This window comes from Serinus canaria, chromosome 20 (assembly GCF_022539315.1).
Source record: "Serinus canaria isolate serCan28SL12 chromosome 20, serCan2020, whole genome shotgun sequence".
NCBI classification, from domain to species: domain Eukaryota; kingdom Metazoa; phylum Chordata; class Aves; order Passeriformes; family Fringillidae; genus Serinus; species Serinus canaria.
Genome location: NC_066333.1, coordinates 1078856 through 1100305, shown reverse-complemented (window position 1 = coordinate 1100305; position 21450 = coordinate 1078856). Strand labels below are relative to the sequence as shown.

At 51.4% G+C, this 21450-nt stretch overlaps 1 protein-coding gene and 1 long non-coding RNA gene across 2 annotated transcripts in view; both read left to right on the top strand.

The window, feature by feature from the left end:
• The window catches only part of LOC127060296 (uncharacterized), a 75572-nt gene extending 67843 nt beyond the window's left edge, over positions 1 to 7729 (top strand). Inside the window, exon 2 of the long non-coding RNA XR_007779183.1 lies at positions 6229 to 7729. This is a non-coding gene — a long non-coding RNA (uncharacterized LOC127060296). The remainder of the gene's footprint in view (positions 1 to 6228) is intronic.
• Positions 196 to 5561, top strand: AAR2 (AAR2 splicing factor). The gene is made up of 3 exons (XM_030233315.2): positions 196 to 973; positions 2445 to 2674; positions 5102 to 5561. Exons 1-3 carry the CDS (start codon positions 226 to 228, stop codon positions 5267 to 5269), a joined length of 1146 nt encoding a protein of 381 aa, XP_030089175.2. The 5' UTR covers positions 196 to 225; the 3' UTR covers positions 5270 to 5561.
• Positions 7730 to 21450: the final 13721 nt, after the last annotated feature.

Genomic DNA, 21450 nt, shown 5'->3' with positions numbered 1-21450 from the left:
CGGGCCGGAGCTGGGGATGGGCAGAGGGGACAGGGACCGAGCAGGGACCGAGGCGGGGGCGATCGGAGGCACTTTCCGCGGTCCACCGGGCACCGCCGCAGCGTAGCTCGGCCCTGCCCGAGAGCGGCGCGGAGGCGGGGCCGGGCGGGCGGAGGCTCCTCCCGCCGCCGTGCCCGGAACCGCCGGGCCCGGATATCCGGGCAGGGCCGCTGGGTGCTCTGTGCCATGGCGGCCCTGCGGTCGGATCCCGAGCTGGCCCGGCAGCTCTTTTTCGAGGGCGCGGCCGTGGTGGTGCTGGACGTGCCCGAGGGCACCGAGTTCGGCATCGACTACAGCGCGTGGGCCGTGGGGCCGCGGTTCCGCGGCGTGAAGATGGTGCCGCCCGGGCTGCACTTCGTGCACTGCAGCGCGGCCGGCACCGGCGGGCGGAACGCGGGGCCGCGCTCTGGCCGCTTTCTCAGCCTGCAGCGCCGCGAGGTGCGGGTGCTGCGCTGGGACCCCGCGGGTGAGGCCGTGCGGCCCGAGCCGCCCGAGCAGGGCGAGGCGCTGCGGGACAGCCTGCGGGAGCTGGACCCCTTCCTGGGGCCCTACCCCTACGAGACGCTGAAGAAGTGGGTGTCGCTGAGCAACTTCATCAGCGAGGCGGCGGCCGAGGAGCTGCAGCCCGAGAGCGGCCAGATCTGCGCCTTCGCCGAGGTGCTGCCCGAGGCGGCGGGGCGGCACACGCGGGACCGCGCCGGGCAGCGCCGGCCGCCGCTGGGCGCCGAGTGCCGCAGCTATGCCGAGGGCCTGGCCCGGCTGCCCCGCATGCGGCCGCGGGCCGGCACCCAGATCCGCTTCTCCGAGCTGCCCCGGCAGGCCTTCCCCGACGGGGCCACCCCCGAGGAGATCACCCGGCACAGCATGGACCTGAGCTACGCCCTGCAGCGGGTGATGGAGCAGCGCTACCCCGACCGGCCGCTGGGCCTGCTCGGTGAGCCCCGCCCGGGGAAATGGCATTTCTGTGCTCCGGGGTGCAGCCTGTGCCTGCTCCCTGGCGCGCCGAGGGCTCTCTTCAGTGCGGGGCAGAAGTTTGTGGAGTTTTTAGCAGCCATAGGGGCTGTTCCCATGGCCTGGAGGAGGCTGAGGCCAAAGCTGCAGCTCCTCCCGAGGGGCAGCTGAGATCTCTCTTCTGTTTGACCAGGGAGAGCACCCGAGGGAACGGCTGGAGTTGTCAGGGGAAATTTAGGTTGGATATTAGGAAAAGGTTCTTCCCCAGAGGGTGCTCGCACTGCCCAGGCTCCCCTGGCACGGCCCCGAGGCTGCCAGAGCTCCAGGAGGATTTGGACAGCGCTGCTAGGGATGCCCAGGGTGGGGTTGTTGGGGGGTCTGGGCAGGCTGGGGCTGCCCTGGGTAATTCTTGTGGGTTCCTCCTGACTCAGGATATTCCGTCATTCTGTTCTGTGACTCTGGTATAGGAACTTGGTGCTGCCGCCCAGATTGCCCCAGATGAAGTCAAAAGCAGCTGTCAGAGGTGGCCCTGGTGTCTGGCACCTTACCTGTTCAGGGAACCTCTTGAGAAACCTCCCAGGACCTTACAGAGTCCTGGGAGCATTGAGTGGGGATGGGCACCCCCAGCCCGTCGTTCCTGTTAGGGAGGGGCTGTGGGCCTCGTTCCTGCTGCAGGGACCAGCCCCTCCTGGCCCAGCTCCTTGTGTGCTCCATGTGCTGCTGGTGACAGTGGCAGTGCCCGGGCTGTGCCAGCCCTGCTGTGGGGGCACCACACCTCCCAGAGCTCCACTGCTCTCCAGCCTGTTTTGCAACCTGTGGTACAAACAAATGCTGGCTTTGTGGAGATCCTGAAGCAGGTTTTTGTTTTGTTGCAGGATGGAGGGAGAAGCCCTCCCAGCTGGAACCCAGGTTTGGAATAATCCTTTGTTTGTCCCTTCTTTAATTTTTTGTACATTAACGTTATACAATTTACTCGTTTTTCAAAGTTACCAAAGACAACTGTAGGATGTAGAGAGAACAAATTACCTTAGGGAATGGTGGCAAAGCAGCTGATACCAAGCATCCAGTGTGATGAACACTGGCCCTTAATTCAACAAGGCAAACACACTCTTTGAGGCACTGCTGACCTCTCCCAGAATTCCAGGACAGTGCTGTTTGCAGTCCTATGTGGTACTGAACACTCACAGAATAACGCAGGGCCTGCCTTGTTGTTTGGTGTTGTTTGCTGTCTGTAGAGTCCCTCTCCAGTGCTGATAATCACAGGTGACCTGCCCCGTCCTGCTTTGCTTTGCTCCAGCTGAAGAGCAGCACAGGGTCAGTGTTTGATGTATGAATGCCCTTTGTAAAAGCCAGAGTTGAGAAGTCATTTGCAGAGCTTTGGGGAGGACACATTCCCAGGATATCTGTTTAGTCTTACATGTTTTGTTTTCCTTCCCTTCTCTGAACTCACACAGCTGAGTTGCAGTTTGCCTTCATCTGCTTCCTGATTGGGAATGTGTATGATGCCTTTGAGCACTGGAAGAGGCTTCTGAACATCCTGTGCCGCTCAGAGGAGGCCATGGGGAAGTACCAGGACCTTTACATCAGCCTCATTTCTGTGCTCTATCACCAGCTCAATGAGATCCCAGCAGATTTTTTTGTGGACATTGTCTCCCAGGACAACTTTTTAACCAGCACCTTACAGGTGTGTTTGGGGCTGTTCCCTGGGAAATGGAGTGGGAGGAAGGGCATCATCAAATCTGGGGAGAAACTGCCAAAGGAATTCCAAAGCTGTGTGGGAGATGGGAGCCTGTCTGAGCACACAGGGCTTTACTTGGACTTTTTCCCTCTGTTATTCAGCAAGAAATTCAGCTCAGCAGCTACAAGAGAGGTTGGGTAACTGCAGCATGGTTTGTTTGTTTAATTTTTCCAAAGGGCCATTCATTTTTCAAAAGAAAAAACAGCACACAAAGCTTTGGCATGAAGGACTGATGATGCTGGTTTTTGGAATGGTTTGCTCAGTGTACAGGGAAGCTGCAGCAAAGCTTTATTGAGCTAAGGGCAGGGATAGTGTTTAAGAAGCGTTTCCATTGCTTAGCACAGTGAGGATTTCCTGTAGTCAAGTTCTTATCCAGAGGGAATTTATGGTTATTCCAAAATACAAAAGGTGCTGCCTGTGCTGAGGCAGGTGGGGCAGGTCTGTGCCTCAGCCCCAGTGAAAGCAGTTACCCCACTGCTGGTGACCATGCTGGCAGTGCAGCAGACTGGCTTAGTTTACAAAAAAGAGCCCAAACCAGACACGCTGATAAAGCTGAGCAATGGGAACCAGTCCAGCAGGAAGCTCTGCTGCAGGTGCAGTTCCATTCCTCTCCTTGTTGACCCCTAGTTCTTGCTGTACTTCTGGGGAAGGTGAAAGTGTTTGGGTTTAATTGCTGGGTAAAATGTTTTGGGAAGCATTGCTTTAATCAAGTGGCTTTCAGATTTTTCAGTTCTGATTCTTAGAAGTCTTGGGAGGGTTTTAATTTACATTTTATTTCTGTTGGTAGATTTTTTTCCATCCCACTACAGGACAGGACAGCCCAGCTGTGTTTGCAGCATGCTCAGAGCAGTGCTATCAGTTCCCAGCAGTACCCAGAACATGGCACCTGCCATTCTCTCCTGCTGAGGGCAATTTGGGAAACACTTATTGCTGCTTCTGGCTGCCTGAGTCTTGTCCATCCCAGGGCTCCCTCAGTCTGTGTTTCACTCCCTCAGCAGGAGCTGTGCTGGTGTCAGGATCACCCCTAAGCCCTGGCAGGAGTCACCACATTCCCCTTGAAGACTGAGCCCCTTCTCACTGAGTTCTCCACTGCTCTGCTCCCATGGGATTTCCTGAAGTGGAGCTAGGGAAGCTCTGGGCCTTGCCTTACCCCACTTCACACACATCCTTCAGAGTTCTCTGCCGCAGCTGGCCCTGGGCAGATGCTCAGAGCTGTGGGGAGAGCTCTCTGCAGCTCCTGCTGAGCTCTGGAAGCAGCAACTTCATTTTTGGAGTTTGAGCCAAGGCAAGAAGAGCACAGCACAGCCACCAGTGACTCTACAGCCCTACCAGTGCTTGAAGAAAAAAAAAAAAAAAAAACAGCTTGGTGAAATAACTAATTTAATGTGCAGTTCATTGAGAAGAAGTAGGAAGTAAAATCTTCTATTTTTTTCCCCTACCAGCAGCATTGCTGTGTAAGAGTTCTGTTAGAAAGAGGCAGTTTTCCAGTAGAATGAGCAAGAAAAAGGCAAATGTTCATCCACAAAGCAGAGGACTTTGCTGCTCATTGTCAGTGTTTTATCCAGCTTCCAGTAAATAAGAGGCTGTGTTTTCCCCAGAGGAATTTCTTTTTATGGCAATTAGTTCTGTATCAGGAGTTCAGGAGGAGCAGAGCCAGGCTGGGCTAGGCTCTGGGGCTCAGTGCTCTGTTCATCACACTGGTGCTTTCCCCCTGAGGTCCAGCAGAGGCTGTGAATTTGTGACATGTCAATAGCTTTGTGTTTGGGGATGGAAGGCAGAGGTTCCTCCACACTGCAGCACCCTGTGCACAAGGGGATAGCTGTGCTGGGGATAACCAAGCTTCTTCCAGACAGCTCCTATTCCTTTCTGGCATTCAAGGTATTTTCATTAAGTTTCCTCTGTGTCTTGAAGTCTTAGTAATACCATGTTACAAAAATACTTTGGGAGATCTCTCCCCATGGAAATGAGGGGTGCAATTATTTGCTTGCCTTTTGGACACTTGCTGGAAATTTGCCTACTTGTATTTGAATTTTTTTAAAAAGCCTTCTATCAAGAAGTTTTCCTGAGCTCACCCTTTGGCATATTTCAGAATTGCACAGTACAAACTCAGTAACAAACACCCTCCTGCTTCAGACCAAGCTCTCACCTGAGTGTGGATTTGTGCGATGCTGGTTCGGTGGTGTGAAGGCAGGATGGGCTTGGCCTGTGAGGTGACAGGTGTGGGCTTTGGTTGGGTCCCCCCAAAGCTGCAACAGTCCCAGGGTGTAAATCCCAGCCTGGCTCTCTCCTGGTACTCCCTGGTGTCCCTGCAGGAAGGGGGTGCCCAGCTGGGGCTGTGGCTGGGCTCTCCCTGACCTCTGCTCTTTGTTTCAGGTGCTGTTCTCCAGCATGTGCAGCTCTGCTGTGGATGAGGCTCTGAGGAACAAGGCTGAGAAGTTCAAGGCTCACCTGACAAAGAAATTCAGATGGGACTTTGAGGCAGAGCCTGATGACTGTGCCCCTGTGGTGGTCGAGCTGCCTGAGGGTGTGCAGGTGGACTGAGCCAAAAGCCCCCTTAGGAGCAAACAGCTTCTAAAATGACCCTTTCTTTCTCTTCTCCAACCCTGCCAGCTTCTTGAGGGCTGTGTCTTGAAGCTGATCCTCTTTCTGCTGGAGAAACAGATGTGGGAAACCCAGGAGGATGCTGAGCTTTGTGACGGGCCCAGAGGTGTTGAAGGAGTTTGAGTGTTGCTATGTGGCAGCTTTGGAGGTTGGGGTTTTCGCAGCCCTCCTGCAGTGTGTCCTCCTGACAGACAAAGGCACAGAACCATTAAAGTTCCAAAAGACCTTTTGATATCATGGAGTTCAACCCTAAACCTGACACTGCCACAATCCTCCTGTACTCACCTGTCTTCTGCATCCCTGCTTCCCTCTCCTGCTGGGCTGGAGCTGATGCCCTGCTTGGGGAGCACCTTTGCTTTAGGGGTGTGTCTTGGTTTGAGCAGACAGGTGTCTGCTAAGGAAGGCAGGAGCCTCCCCTGAAATGGAAAATGTAAACCCCCTCCATCTGAATTGTCATAATTTTGAAATTAAGGGGCTCTCAGGCAAAGATATGGGATCAGGAATAACAGTAGGAAGAAAATAACAATAAAATCAACAATGCAGTAATACAAAACAACCCTGCCAGAGTCAGGGTGGTGGCACAGTCCCATCCCAGGGGGCTCAGGGTGGTGGCACAGTCCCATCCCAGGGGGGCTCAGGGTGGTGGCACAGTCCCATCCCAGGGGGGCTCAGGGTGGTGGCACAGTCCCATCCCAGGGGGGCTCAGCCCTCCTGCAGTGCCAGCTGTGGTTCTGCTGGAGCAGGGATCCTGCACAAGGGGGGAGTTTTCCTCTGCAGCTCCAGGGCTGCTGGAGATGGGCCTGCTCTCCCTCTGGGAATGCAGGGCAGCAGAAAGCTGCTCCTCTGGGAATGCAGGGGGCAAAGGCTGCTGGGCTGTTCCCAGGGCAGATTGGATCCAGGGAGGAATGCTTGGCTCCTCCCCTGGGATGATGGAATTTGATCAGCCATGCAGTGTTGGAACTCAGGCCATCCCTCTGGGAGTCCAGAGTTCCTGGGACCCTTGCCAGGGGGCTCGGAGACCCTGGCACACAGCCCAGAACACCAGCGGGTTTGATTATGAACCACGGAACAAATTGTCACCTTTCTAGAAAGAGATAAAAGCCACAATAGTGTAAATAGTGTAAGAATAAAATAATTACAGAGTGTAAATGTAGGTTTTAGGATTTTTGGTATAGGGGTTTCTGGGGACAAGATGGAGGGATTTGGGCATGTCTAGCTTTTCTTCTTCTTCTCTACCTCCATCTTCACTGGTGATGTTGGCACTTTTAGATTGGTTTAGAGTAGAAACCCACTATCTAATATAGATGATAGGTATTGGAAAATAACTGTAAATATTGTACACGTAGTCTGTAGTATATAAAGATAATACCGCCCTGGGGGTGGGGGGAGTGCCTCTGACTGTCCAGCTGAGCGGATCTTGGCTGGGCAGGGAGAAAGAATTTTATAGATAAGATGCAATAAACAACCTTGAGACTGAAAAAATGAAGAGCCCTGACTCCTTCAAGCACCAGGCTGGGAAAAGAAACTTTCAAACTTTTCTCGGGGTCACTCTGATCAGCTAGAGAGAGAGACCCCGACAACTGGGGTTCCCTGGGTGGGCTGGAAGAAAGACACGACAATGCAGGGACACTCCCTGGCCATGAACTGGAGATAATTAATAATTATTGGCCCATGAACAGCAGAGATCTCCTGGAGGGAGAATTGGTTGTGGAAGAGATAAAACTGCCCAATGAACAGAAGAGAACTGCCCTACCTCTGACAGGTGGGAAATAGAGCACACATATTTTACAATCCCAGACAGCATCCAACCCCCAAACTGCTCTTCATTCCTTCTCCCAGGCTCACTGGTGCTGGACAAACTTAAGAGTGTTCAGTCCCAGGGACAGTTTCCTCTGGCTTGTCCTGCACCATGGATTGCTGCTGCTTGTCTCATCCACCTGCAAATCCAGGCATGAGCAATGTGCAGCTCTCCTGTCATAGTGTGGCACAACTCCCTTTCTTATTGGTGTGACATGGAGCAATGCCATGGCTGGCTCTCACAATTACAGGGCAAATAGCCTGTGTATATGTTAAGAAATGTTTTGTAGATTTATACTTACATTTTACTCCCTTGTTTTGTTATCAGGGGTGCCCTGGGTTTGGGACATTTGGGAGGGTTGGCTCCTTACCATGGCAGCACCTGAGCTCCAGTCAGGATTTGAGGAAGAGATCTCCACCACTGGGCAGTGGAGGAGTCGATGGACAGAGCTTTGGGAGGATCTAAAGTGTTAAAAGGTGGAACCTCCATGGTGTGGGTGAGTACAGGGTGGGAAAGATCCTCTGCTCCTGGCACTGCAATATTTCCTCTATTCAGTCTTCTGTTGTATTTTTGATAAGGTTTTAATAAACCTTTTACATGTTTTGAGAGTATAATTTCTCACATTGGGGAAAAATTTTAAAACTCAAGGGTATATAAAGCTTTTCTCAACCTCATCTGAGGTGTTGCTTGGGCCACTCCCCCATTCTGTTGATCTAGATCGCATTTTAGAGTGTGGTGTGTCCTTTCAACAATTGCCTGACTCGTGGGGGAATAGGGAATTCCAAAAGTGTGGTGAACACCTCAGTCCATCAGAAACGTGGCCAGTTTTTGAGCTGTGTATACAGGGCCATTATTACTCCCACAGTGACTTCCCTGTTACTGCCACCCCCTCCTGCCCACTGCCAGGGCACTAGGCAGGGCATCTCTGTCTCCTTCGGGCTGGGTTGGTGCCCCTGGTTCCACCCTGGCACTGGGAATCTCTTGGGGTGGTTCTGCAGCTCAGGCTGGGTTTGTGCAGCCCTCGAGCAGCTCTGGTTTGTGGGGTGTCAGGTGTGAGCCAGTGGGTTCCTGCTCTCTAAAAAAAAACTGAAGGGGAAAGGGAGCAGGTGGGAAGGTGCAGAAATCTTGGCATTGCTGTGGTTTGGAATTGAAGTTAGCTCAGGGTTAATTTTTTTTTTTTTTGAACGAGCAATTCTTCCTTGGGGCTTTCTCTTGTCCTGCTTAAGGGTAAGTTGAATTTCTGTTCTTTGCTCAGTGTTTTGCTGTGGCAATCCTGCCTGTCTCTGTCCACTGTGCACCAGTTCCAGTCTTTTTCAGGTTTTATTAGGGTTTTCTGATGTTTGTTGTTATTCTATCCTTATTTTCCTTCAGAAATAACACAATAGAAATCCATTTGTGCCTCCAACAGCTCCCAGAAGGGAGAGGTTTTCCAGGGTCTCTTAGACACACACCACCTTTGTTTGGAGCACTGTTTATGTCTGCTGTGCTTTGGCAGCTGCACAGGGCCTGGCCCAGCTGCTGCAGATTGACTGGCTGGCACTGAGATCCTGGAATATGGAAAAAGATGGAGTGGAGCTCCTTGATTCCCCTCTCTGAGAAGGAAATCATTTACTCCTGGTACTGTTGGCAGTTGTCAAACAGTCTCAGTGGCTCCTTGGGCAGCCCTGCTCCTGCAGAAGGGATGTGCTGGCTCTGGCCATCCCTTCCTGCCACACTCAGCTCTTCCACAGCCACTCCTGCTCTCCTCCAGGAGCCTCCTCTCCTGCTCTGCTGCATCTGGGAGCTGCCTGTGAGAAAAGGGGGCACCAGCCGAGCTGGGGTAAGAGCAGAAATTTTCCAGAATAAAAGTCCATTTTGATTTAGGTGAAATGAAGATCTTTGAGTTAAGTCTGTAGCTTGCAAACATAGCTCTTAGTCTGACTGCCTGTTCTCCCAAAAAGCCTACGCTAGGAGAAGCTGCTGCAGCCAAAGGACAGAAATAAGGGGGGGCAGACAGAGAGACTGAGAGAAGGCAACCTGACCCAGGAACTCCTTCTGATAAAGAAGAATTAGCGGCAAGCCCACACAAAGTCACTAGAATGAAAATATATGAACCTGTTGTGAAATTGCTCGCATATGTGTTTGAGAAGGAAATAAAAAAGGATCTGGAGTTGCCAGAGGCACGCATGTCATCTTAGGAGAACGATTCCCACGTGTCCAGCGCTGTAATGGAATTACACTGGCTTTACAACTTTCACCAAGCTGTGGAGTTGGTTTGCTTCAGCAAATCAGGGGCTGGGCAGGGCTGGGGATGCTACGCAGAGCCTTCACTGCAGGGGCCTCATTAGGACAGCGCTAATGAGCGGCAAGGCAGCCTCCATGCAAATGAACCCCATGGGGGTCAATCAATGGAAGGAAAAATCCATGGGGCCACTGCTCTCGGTGCCCGGGTCCTGCCCCTGCCCTGCCCCGTGCGCTCCAGGGGAGCTGCAGCAGGAACGCCCTGAGTGAAAAATGCCAATCGCTTGGTTTTAAAATTTTAAAAGTTTAATAGTAATAAAATTGTTATAAAAACAGCAATATAATTAGACTAATAAAAATTTTGGACAATTGGGATTAGGACAATATGAGACAATAGAAACAAAGAGTTATGGACAGTTTGGGTACCTCTTTCTGGGCAACATAAGCCCAAAAAAGGGCCCACGTTAACAGAAGATTAACTCTTAAAAAAAACATCCTGTTGGATATTCATACACCTCATCCATGATGCATCAATTCCATTCAAACCCAGGATTCCGTCTGGTCGGTGTCAGCTTCTTCTTCTGAATCCTAAAAGGCATCCTCAGAGCTGAGCAAGGCAGGAAGAAGTTCGTTTCTTCTGATAATGGAGCAATAAATTCTCTTTCTCTGAAAGATTTCTTCTTTCAGAGAAAGAAGAAATGGTGTGAGTACCTCATTCCTTTCTTAAAGAAATATCCCACCTACATAGTTCCTATTTTAACTACAAAAGTTACCTTCTAACTACAAAACTACATTTACCATACTAATAAAATGTTAATACAGCACTACTAATCAATACAGCAAAATACACATAGTAAATATCTGCGTAGAGCCATCTGAGATGCACTTTTCACAACCTGCATCCTGCAGGGCTGGCACCTTCCCTGGAGCTGAGCCCCAGCTGGGAACCACCCCCTGAGCCACAGCCCCTGGCAGGAAGGCACAAGGGACAGAACGAGGCTGCCTTCCCTGGCTCCATCCCGGGAGGTGCCCCTGTGTCACTGTCATCTTTTATGAAAAATGCCTTCAACAGGATTTTCCTCCTGAGAAGCCTCAGTAAAGAAATGTAAACAATAATTGGAATGTGCTTTGGAGGTTGCTTACCAGCAGGTGAATCTTTGATTGGTTCTATGTGAATTGTTTTCAATTAATGACCAATCCCAGTACAGCTGTGTCAGGAACTTGGTCTGTCAAGAGTTTTTATTCTCATTCTTGTTTAGCCTTCTGATGTCTCCTTTCTCTTTCTTTAGTATAGTTTTAGTATATCATTTTCTTTTATTATAATATCATAAAATAATAATTCAGCCTTCTGAGAACTTGGAGTCAATTCTCATCTCTCACCTCGTCCTGGGGACCCTCACATCAACACCACAACAATTGGTGACCACACCACCCCTGTGTCCTGCACAAACTAGGACACCTTCCAGCCCCTAGAGCCCTGAAGGCATAGCCTGGAATGTTCCCCCTGGCTGAGGGAGCTGCAGCTCTCCCAGGGCCAGGCAAGGCTGCCCTGCAGGAGGAAGGTGCCAGCAGCTCCAGTGCCCCCCAGTGCCCCTCTGCAATTTGCTCTCGTGTCTGCCTGGACAGTTGATGTGTCCTTCCAGCACAGCCATGAAATAATTCAGAAAATCAGCTGGTGTTTGTAAAGGAGGTTTAGTGAAGAGTGGGAAGATGAGGGAGGGAGCCTGGAGCCCCTCAAACCCCCTGGGCTGGAGGTTGGGGTTAGGCTTGGGGGGCACTGGTTGCCCCTGGCACGTGTGGGGCTCGCCAGACCAGGTGTAGTTCTATCCTATCTAAAAGATTTTTAGCATTTTTTAGTATTTTTTCCTCCCCTCAAGGGCAGGTTTAGCCACATTTGTTGATTTTTAATAGCTAAAGCTGCTTCTCCCAGCTGTGATGGCTGTGCCCCCTTTTGGGGGAGGGCAGCTTAGAGAGGACTGCTTTGATTTTTATACATTACAGTAAATACAAAAGCAGGCTTCAAGTTTCTAAATAAAAAAATAAAATAAAAGGAAATTGTCTTTGGTCTCTATTCAAAAATCCCTGATTTCTCCCTCAGCTGAGGAGCAGCTGGAAGTGCAAAGAAGAGCCTGGAGCACCCAGGAGAGCTTAACCTGGGTGGAGCTGTGGGCACACAGGAGGCTGAAGAGTTTGGAAAAGAGGCATGTCATGGATATTATTGAAAAAGCTGAGTTTGGAAGAGACATCCCTTCCCAGCAGACATGGATTTGTGGAGGTTTCAGATGATACACAAAACAAGAGCTGTTTCTTTTGACTGGACAGAACTGGGGATTCTTTCTGCACTTCAGCAAGCAAAAAGGGGCCATATCTGTTGGGAAAAGAGCTCTGGGGCACAGGAATTTCCTTGAGAATCTGACCTGTTTCATCCTGTCAAGATTTTTCTCTCTCTCTTTTTTTTTTTTTTTAATGAAATTATCTTTGTTTAAACAAAGGCATGAAGTGACAGGACAGGGGGAATGATTTCCCAGTGCCAGGGAGCAGGGTTAGATGGGAGATTGGGAAGGGATTCTCCCCTCTGAGGGTGGGCAGGTCCTGGCACAGGGTGCCCAGAGAAGCTGTGGCTGCCCCTGGATCCCTGGCAGTGCTCAAGGTCAGGTTGGATGGGGCTTTTAGCAGCCTGGGACAGTGAAGGTGCCCCTGCCATGGTAAGTTGATCTTTAAAGTCCCTTCCAGCCCAAACAATTCTGGGATTCTAAACAGTGGGAATTCCCAGAGATTGTTTCTCAGGAGACAGTGTTGGGTGCCCCAGGCCAGCCAGGACAGGAATTCCTGTGGGATTCTGCCCTTATTGTGCCTTTTGCTCATCCCCTCCCTGGCCTGGCAAGAAGCTCAAATGTCCCAGGAGCAGTGCTGTCAGTGGTGGGAGTTCCTCTTGCTTCCCCAAAAATCCCTTTCCATGTGTGCTGGGAGGGAGGGAGGGGCTGCCTGTGCTGCCTTTTTGGGGAGGGCTCCCATGAGCAGCATCCTCAGGGGCTTCAGATCCAACTTGGCTGTTAAAATTTGGCTGGCAGGAGCAAATGAGGCTGCAGAGAGGGAAAGCTGCTGTGTCAGAGCAGGAGAGGGACCTCTGGGTGGCTCCATCCTCACAGGTTTGGCAGTGGATGGTGGCATTTCTGCATCTCTGCTGCAGGAACGTCTCTGTGCTCCTGGTCTGTCCCTGTGCTCAGCAGGGAATCCTGGGGCTGCCTAGCACAGCTGGCAGCAGGAGACAGCCCCACTGCAGCATGGCAGCAGCTCTCTGGCCATAGACAGAAAGAGAAAACTGTCCCAGAATGATGCCTGGGAGAGGCTGTGAGAAAATCAGAGGAAAGAATGAGAAACAATTCTTATCTTACCCTGCTGCACCTGCTATTGTGAACATGTGCAATGTGTCATGGAGATTTGTTTACCAAAGAGTGGTTTCTTAATTAACCAATGGTGATGATGGTTGGAGACCAATTAGGTTACCTGTAGCAAACTAAGGGATGAAAGTATGGGGTTTTTAATAAAGGTTATCATTATTGATCAGCCTTTTGTAATACATGGAGTCTATATCAATTATTATCCAGCCTGATTGCTGTTAGACTGCAGCCATTCCAAGGAATTGTTAGCCCAGGGTTATCCTGGGAGTGCTGTGACACGTCCTGGGCTGTCCTGAGCATCCCAGCTGGGAGCTGGTGCTTCCCACATGCCCCAATTCCTGCTGGTGTGGAAGGAATCCCCCAGGACTGCCTGCTCCATGGAGCACCAGGGTGTTGGGTCACACCTGAGCCCATACTCAAGACAGCGTCATCAGTGGAGCTCAAAATGCTGGATTGGAAATTTCAGCATCAAAACCACAAAAAATCTCACCCTTCTGTGAGACTAAAAATAGAATAAAAGTTTTTAAGCGCCTCTCAGTTGCCCCTCCTCTGGGTCAGAAAAGAGTATAATCCAGCAGCAGGGCAGGCTTTGCACCACAGCCCTGCCAGGACCTGATTTTGGGACAGCTGCTCCCTCCAGGCACAGCCCGACTGCTCCCAGTGACAGAAAGTGAATCATCCTTTAATAAGGTTTGATGGAGGATTTTATGGGGCCACATTAATATGTATTCACTCAGAGCTGAAACCCTTCTCTGGGAAGGTTCTTAGGCCCTTCAGAGGGCTGTGAGCTGCTCACACACATCCTGTGGGATGGGATCCCCTGCTCTGCCACCAGTGGCCAGCAGGTCCAGAGCAGGGCAATGCCACAAGGACTGCCTGAGCACCTCTGTGAGAGCCACAGATGTCCCTGGGGTGAATTCCTGGCACCTGGGCAGGAGGGGCTGGGGCAGGATGAGCTGGCAAAGTTTGGGAGAGGAGTCAGGCAGAATTGCTGGGCAGCCCCTTGGGCTTGATTTTTCCCTTTGTGTGAAGCACAGCCTCCTGTCTGGGGGTATTTTTGTTTTGTTTGTCAGACAGCCACTTCAGGATTTAAAAAGCATAACTTGAGAGTCTGCTGAGCTCCACAGACTTCTGAGAGACCTTGTCAGGCAGTCAGTGCAGCAGAGAGCAGTTAAACATGTCACCCAGCTGTGCTGTGTGGTCACTTGGGGGCTCTAATGGCTTTATTTCATTAGCACCTGCTCGCTGGGGAGGGCTCTGTGTGCTCAGCACTGCTGAAGCTCCTCAGTGCCCAGGAGTGTTCATTTAATGCACTGAATTTCTTAACAAGACTGATAACCAGTGTACCTAATGTTCCTTCCGGGGCTCTCGCTCGCTTCATTCCTCAGCAGAATTGGGCAGGTCAAGAGCTCTCCTGCATTAGCAAAAGATGTTCCACCTTCCTTATTATCCACTGTTCCCTGCAAAGATTCTTTTAAACTCCCAAGGGAAAAGCTACCTTTGATTTACTTTTTTTTCCTTCCTCTCCCTTTCCTTCTTCAGTGGCAAAACATTTATTTCTACTTCAAAAGATGAGATAACTCCTCTGATTGTGGCTGGGGTCCTCCACCAGCTCTAGTGAGGCTCAATCATCAGCCTCCCCACCCCTGAGGAGTGGGAGGACATGGAAGGAGATGGAAGATTTTGTCATGCACCAGCAGTAAACCATTTTTTTCCCCAGGGTCACCACCCAGTTGTCACCAAAGCTGCAGGAAAAACAAAATCTCTCCAACATTTTCAGTGTAAGAGAATCAAGGCATTGCTTCATTCTGGCCAGGATGTACAATAGAAATGGCATCCACACATTGCCCATGTGTGCAGTTTATATGTCTATCACATATAGACTTTGCTGGAATTTTTCCACACACTCTCACAACCCATTGCAATTCATTGGCTCCATGTTCATTGGTCCCACCTCGCTCAGTTCTCAGTATTTGTTTTCCTTTTGCTTATCAATCTCTTCACTTTCAATGTTAATTAGGGTCTCATTTTTATCTCTCTTTTCCCAGACCAGGTATCTCTGACCAAGCCAGGGGTGATGTTTGGTGTTGATGGTCATTAATGGCTGTTAATGGTCATTATCTTTTGTGTACCTTCTGTGCCACTCCCAGTCTGTTGAGTTTTAAGCTCATCTGACCTTGCCTGCTGGACCAAACCCCTGAACAGAAAGTTCAATTCCCTTCCCCTGTGCCAAGGGTGAACAAAACTGACTAAAACTATAAAATAAAACAATTTAAACTTGGTATATTTTCCAAAACAGTGAAAGCATCTTTTGGTGGCTTTGCCTGTGCACCCAGGAGGGTCCCTCAGAGCTGAAGTCCAAGGTGCTCAGCTTGGGCTTCAGGAAAGTTAATCCACAGACATCAGAGATTTATGTCCAAAAGGAGACAGAGGAGTCCTTTTTACTTTATTCAAATAAAGGGAGAGGCCATGGGGCATTCCCCCAGGGTTTCTCAAATTTTTGGAGGACAGGTTTTTTGACACTGGCCTTTTTATCCTAATTTTCCCAGCCACACTTCCCTTCTCTCTTTCCCCTTTGGCTGAGGTACTTCAGAGGTTCAGACTTCCCAGAATGCCTGACACCAAAGCTTTCCCTCTAATGTATAACTCTCCTTTTAATTTTTTAATTCTTATGGAATTCAGAGGTTTCCCCCATTGTTACTTTCATCTTTCAAAATCCAATTTCATTTGTCAGCAAACCTACAGTTTATTTGTGAAGGCAAATATCTTTTCCCATTCATCAATCAGTGGAATCCTTCCCGTTGTTTCTTTTATCTCCCAGTGCTGGTTTTATCTACCAGCAGACCCACAGCTGGTTTGTAAAGAGAAATCTGTCATTCCTCTCATCAGGCAGGGCAGCTCCTGAGTGTGCATCACTCAGCTGAGGGCCCTGGGCAGGCAGTGGGATTTGGACTCAGCTTCTGCCCCTGGTTCTGCCAAGTGCCCTCAGAACCTCCCCTCTGCCTCATGTCCTGGTGGGTGTTATAGATATAAAATATTATATTGGCTTTTTGCAGATATTAAAATGGATTGTATATCTGTAGTGTTAAAGTGACTTTGGTATAAAGACACAGTTTTTATTTCCGGGGTTCATGATCTCAGTGCAATAGCTGGTATCAGTGTGCTTGTGTTAAATGCCTGCTGGGTTGGGATAACACCCAAAGCACACAGGATGAGCACACCTGGACACATCTGGCAGCCATCAGCACTCACCCTCTGAAGGCAGTGTGGGCCAGGGCCCAGAACTGGAGGTGATGAGAATGGACTGAAACCACAGGCGAGGAATACACACGCTCTAAAAAGGTGAACCCAAGGAGGAGCCAGGCTAAATAATTCTTGGAACATGTGAACTAGTTTGGGGAAAAGTTTACTGAGCATGAGGGTCTATGAATATGTAACAGGCTGATGTAATTTAAGGTATTTAAGGGACACCTGAAGGTAACAGGGTGCTCTTGGCTCAGGGCACCGTGACAACCTTTGCTCTGTGCTCCTTGTCTCCCATTGCCCTTTACTGAACTTTTTCCATTTTCACAGGAGAGTTCACGTGTTTTCCACATGGGTGGGGGGAGCTCGAGTGGTTTCTGCTCTGCAGGGCAGAAGGGGAGGTGATGGAGAGAGGAACCCCTGGGAGAGGCTCTGGGGATTCCTCTCCAAAGGAAAGCAGCTGTGCAGCGTTCAGGGCTGATGTGCCCGAGTGTCCCCGGTCAGCAGCTCCAGGCCAGGAGCTGGGCTTGGCTCGGCCGTGAGCAGGGCTGGCTGCACCCAGCCCGGCTGCCGCGACAGGACCTGCTCAGCCTCCCTGTTCTGATGGTGACAAAGCCTTGTGGCCACAAAGGGACGCCAGCAGCGGCCCCGCGTGTCCTGCAGGAGCGGGGTGGGGGAACAGGAACGGGATGTCCCGGGCAGCAGCTGCCTGAGCACTGCTGTGCCCCCATCCCCTGGGGCTGCCCCTCTTCCAAAGCTGCTCCTCCTCCTCCCCACGGCCCTGGTTTCTCTCTCTGCTGCTCAGTGCTCGATGGGAGATGCAGGGCTGGAGAGCTCTGCTGCCCTCCCTGCCCCCGGTGTGACATGGAGCAATGCCATGGCTGGCTCTCACAATTACAGGGCAAATAGCCTGTGTATATGTTAAGAAATGTTTTGTAGATTTATACTTACGTTTTACTCCCTTGTTTTGTTATCAGGGGTGCCCTGGGTTTGGGACATTTGGGAGGGTTGGCTCCTTACCATGGCAGCACCTGAGCTCCAGTCAGGATTTGAGGAAGAGATCTCCACCACTGGGCAGTGGAGGAGTCGATGGACAGAGCTTTGGGAGGATCTAAAGTGTTAAAAGGTGGAACCTCCATGGTGTGGGTGAGTACAGGGTGGGAAAGATCCTCTGCTCCTGGCACTGCATTATTTTCTCTATTCAGTCTTCTGTTGTATTTTTGATAAGGTTTTAATAAACCTTTTAAATTCTTGGTAGTGAGGATCATTTTTCTCCCACCGGCCTGGCTGCCTCCCAAAGGGAACAGGAATGAGAGTGGAAGCTGTCCAAGGTACCTGCCCTCATCCACTGGCCCTGCTGGTGTGGTGCTCTTGTATTTGTGGGGTTCCCAGATGAAGTGTGGAAGGATGAATCTGACTCCATGTGCTCAGAAGGCTCATTTATTATTTTAAGATACTATATTATATTAAAGAATACTATACTAAACTATACTAATGAATACAGAAAGGACACTTACAGAAGGCTAAAAGATAATAATGAAAACTCGTGACTCTCTCCAGAGCCCTGACACAGCTTGGCCCTGATTGGCCAAAGAGTGAAAACACTCACATGAAGCCAATGAAATAATCTCCAAATACATTCCAAAGCAGCAAAACACAGGAGAAGCAAATGAGATAATATTGTTTTCATTTTTCTCTGAGGCTTCCCAGGAGAAGAATCCTGGGCAAGGGGATTTTTCCAGAAAATATGATGGTGACATGGTGGCTGCAGAGGGCTGGCCCCAACACACTCCTGGTGCTGGGAGCCTGTCCTGTGAGATGGGACACAGATATGTGACCAGCATGGTGCCACAGCATCCCTGGAAGAGCCCTTTGCCCTGGAGGCCAATGGGGGATGGGGGCACACATCACACCTGGCTCACTGTGGGGGTCAATGTGGGGAGTGCTGAGCACCAGAGGCACCAGGGCTGGCCTGAGGAGGTGCTGGAGGTGTTTTGCTCTCTGCCATCCCTGTGTGGCACCAGCAGCCCAAGAAAACACCCAGTGGGATCTCCAGGAGAGCAGAGCCCCTGCAGGTCTGGGGAGCAGAGCAGTCTCTGAAGATCTTCCCAGATGGGGATGGTGGCACAAGGACATGGGGCAGGAGTGTGCTGGAGGAGGTTTGAGGAATGCAAATGCTTGGATTTAGCAAGCAGACACAAGGAAGGCAGTTTTGGGGGATGTGTGAGGGGGTGAGGTGGGATGGGGACCTGTTGGACAGGGGGTGTCTGGCATGAGGAAGGACAGCAAAACCTGGTAGGGCTGAACGAGGGGATCTCTGCCTCCAACCCCACAGCTCTTCCTCCCTGGGATGTGCTGGGACAGGGCTCAGCCCCAGGGGAAGGTCTCTGCAGCAGGGCCAGTAGCCAGGGGAGGCCCCAGTCCCACACTGGGGATGAGAAATGTGCTGGTGGGGGGAGATGATGTAGAGGCACACAGGGTGAGGGGGGCTGGGAGCACGTGACAGGGCTGGGGCAGAGCCACAGGGACATCCCTCTGCCTGCTGGATGTGCTCTGAGCTGGAGATGACACGTGTGTAAGGAGTGACCCTGCCCAGGGGACACCTTGTGCTGCCCTGCACTCCCTCTGCTCTGGAGGAATTGGGTGTCAAAGCAGGAGCAGCCCATCAGTGCCACAGGCACTGGGGCTGGGGGGTGCAGGCTGCCCTGGGGGCACCTCCTGGCAGGACATGGGGCCATTGCTGCTTCCCTGTGCCCTCCTGGTGGGCAGCAGAGGCCTCAGGCAGCGGAGTGCCGTGTGCTGGGAAGACTTCAGCCCTGCTTGTGTCCTTGCAAGCAAGGAGAGCTCATGGAGAGGATAACAGGAGGAGCTTTTCCTTGAGGTGACCTTTCCTGCAGTGCTTTTGCTTTCCTTCCATCCTGCCTGGACAACATCTGGTGGATTTTCTGTCTCTCCCAGCAGTGCCTGAAGTTGCTCCCAGAGAAGCCCTGAGCTCTGGTGATGCTGATTGAAGGCAGCTCTGATATTTGAATGTGAGCTGTGCTGGGTGCTGTCCTCAGCCGTGTTCCCTCCTCAAAGGACAGCCTGGCTCATGACCAGCCCTGTGGTGGATTTCTCTCAGCTCTCCAGAGGAAAGAATACTAGGCCCCAAATCTCACCACACTTTGTGGGATATTGCCCACGGAGATACCCAGGATTTCTTTGGACTTATCTCAGGCTTTTTATCATGTTCCTATTAACCCAGCTAGTGGGAGCAGGCTTGCTTATCTGACAGAGAATGCTCTACTATTTTAGGAAAGCTGCAATGGGAGTCTGTCCCAGTCCTTTTCTCCTCCATCCCTTCTCTCCTGCCCTCGCAGCTGAAATCAGCATCAGCCTCCTTCATGTTTGGACTATTCCCGATATGGATGAGTTCCTCCTCTGTCACCCAAACACTTCTCACCTTAACACAATTAACCACTGTGTGCAATTTTCTTCAAGAACTAGGAGCACAAATCAGCATGGATAAATCAACTCCTTTGCTGAGAACAAGCATCAGATTCTGGATACAGGATCATCACCTGGAGGTTGAACCACGGACTAATCTAAGAGCTGTAATAAAGAAAATTAAAGCAATGAAACTTTTAAAGGAATGAAGATCAATGGAATGCTTCCCCATTGGCAGCCCTTCAGCACGTTCCCTCATTTCCCTGAGCCCTGGGGCCAGGCAGGGCTGGGACAGGGTTAGGATTAGGGTTAGGGTTAGGGTTAGGGTTAGACTCCTGCGGGGCTGGGACAGGGCTCCTGCAGGGCCATCAGCGGCCCCAGGGCTCTGCTCAGAGCAGGCACATTGCTGCTGTCCCTGGGAAGTGTCGTGGAGTGTCGCCAGCACTAAAGGCTCTGTTTGCCTGCAGCTGGCACTGAGTTACCCCTGCATTTCTCTGGGGACATGGGGCGGCACCATCTCAGCTTGCACAGAGTGCCAAAGAGCGAGGAGGAGCCCGGAGGCTCCTTCCAGCATCCTCCCAGCTTCTCCTGCCTCTCTCCCAGCATTGCCCCAGGCAGGCTGTGTCTGACTGCCGGGCAATGCTGGCATCCTCTGGGTGCCCCACCCCGGGTGTCCCCCTCAGGACGGGGGTGCCCCTGGGGCCGCAGGTGTCCTGTGGCCCAGCAGTGAAGCTGCTGGTCACCTCCTGACTCCTCAGTGTCACACGGGTCCCAGGAGGAGCCTGTGGCCCTTGCTGTGCTGTGCTGCCAGCCTGGCACACTGCAGGATGTGAGTGTCCCCTGCCCACGTGTGGCAGCCCCAGGTGCGGGGGAGTCGGCAAGTCAGCAATTGCTGTGTTGCAAAAGGAGAAATAAATAAAGAGGCTTTGCAAGGAGTGTAATCTCCTGGGGAAGAAATTGCAGCTCTGCTCCACCCACACCGTGCATGAGAGGCCTCGGAGCACTGACTCATTCCTTCCTCCTTTGGGGACCGTGGGCAGGGCTGGGGGCAGCACGGCCGGCACCAGGGCTCTCTGCCCTGCGTCTCCGGGCTGCTGGGGGAACTGTGGCCCTCCAAGAGCTCCCATGGCCACACCTGGCCAGGTAACCCAGCTGGCCTGGACAGTGCCCTCAGTGCTGTCAGTCAGTCTGTCTGTGTCCCCTCGGGGACCCTGTGTGTGCTGGTGTCCCTGCTGCTGCTCTGCAGTGACTGTGGGGCTGGGGGGGGACAGGGGGATTTTGGGGTGTGCCTGTGTCCCAGGCACCAGGCACTGCTGAGACTGAGAAACCAGAGAGTGTTGCGGTGTTGTGAGGGTCCTCAGGATAAGGTGAGAGATGAGACTTGACTCCAAGTTCTCAGAAGGCTGATTTTTTATTATATTATATCAATCATACCAGATAATGTATCATATATCATATCATATTATAGAAAATTATATGCTAAAACTATACTAAAGAAAGAGAAAGGACACATCAGAAGGCTAGAAAGGAATGATAATAAAAACCTGTGACAGACTCAGAGACTGACACAGCTGGATTGGGATTGGCCATTAATTAAAAATAATTCACATGCTGGATAAACAATTCTCCAAATCACATTCCAAAGTAGCAAGACAGGGAGAAGGTGAAGCTTCCCAGCTTCTCCGGAGAAAAAATCCTGGCAAAGGGATTTTTCACAAAATATCATGGTAACCAGAGAGCTGTGGAGGAGAGGTGGGACCCAGGACAGCTTCCATCAAGCTGCTGGGAGCACCTAATGGCCTCAGAACCTCCCTCCAGCAGCCCCAGGTTTGCCTGGGAAGCAGCTTGTCACAGGGTGGGGTAAAGACCCGAGCTATGGGAGGGAAAACCTCAAAGAGCATTGGGCAAATATCTGTGGCTGGGGGAACCCCCAGATGTGGCTGGCTGGGGAGAGAGCAACATCTGCCTTGTTCTCGTGCTGGGGAGGGATCTGTGGGTCTGGAGATGGCCCTGGTGAGTCCTTGTCCCCCCCT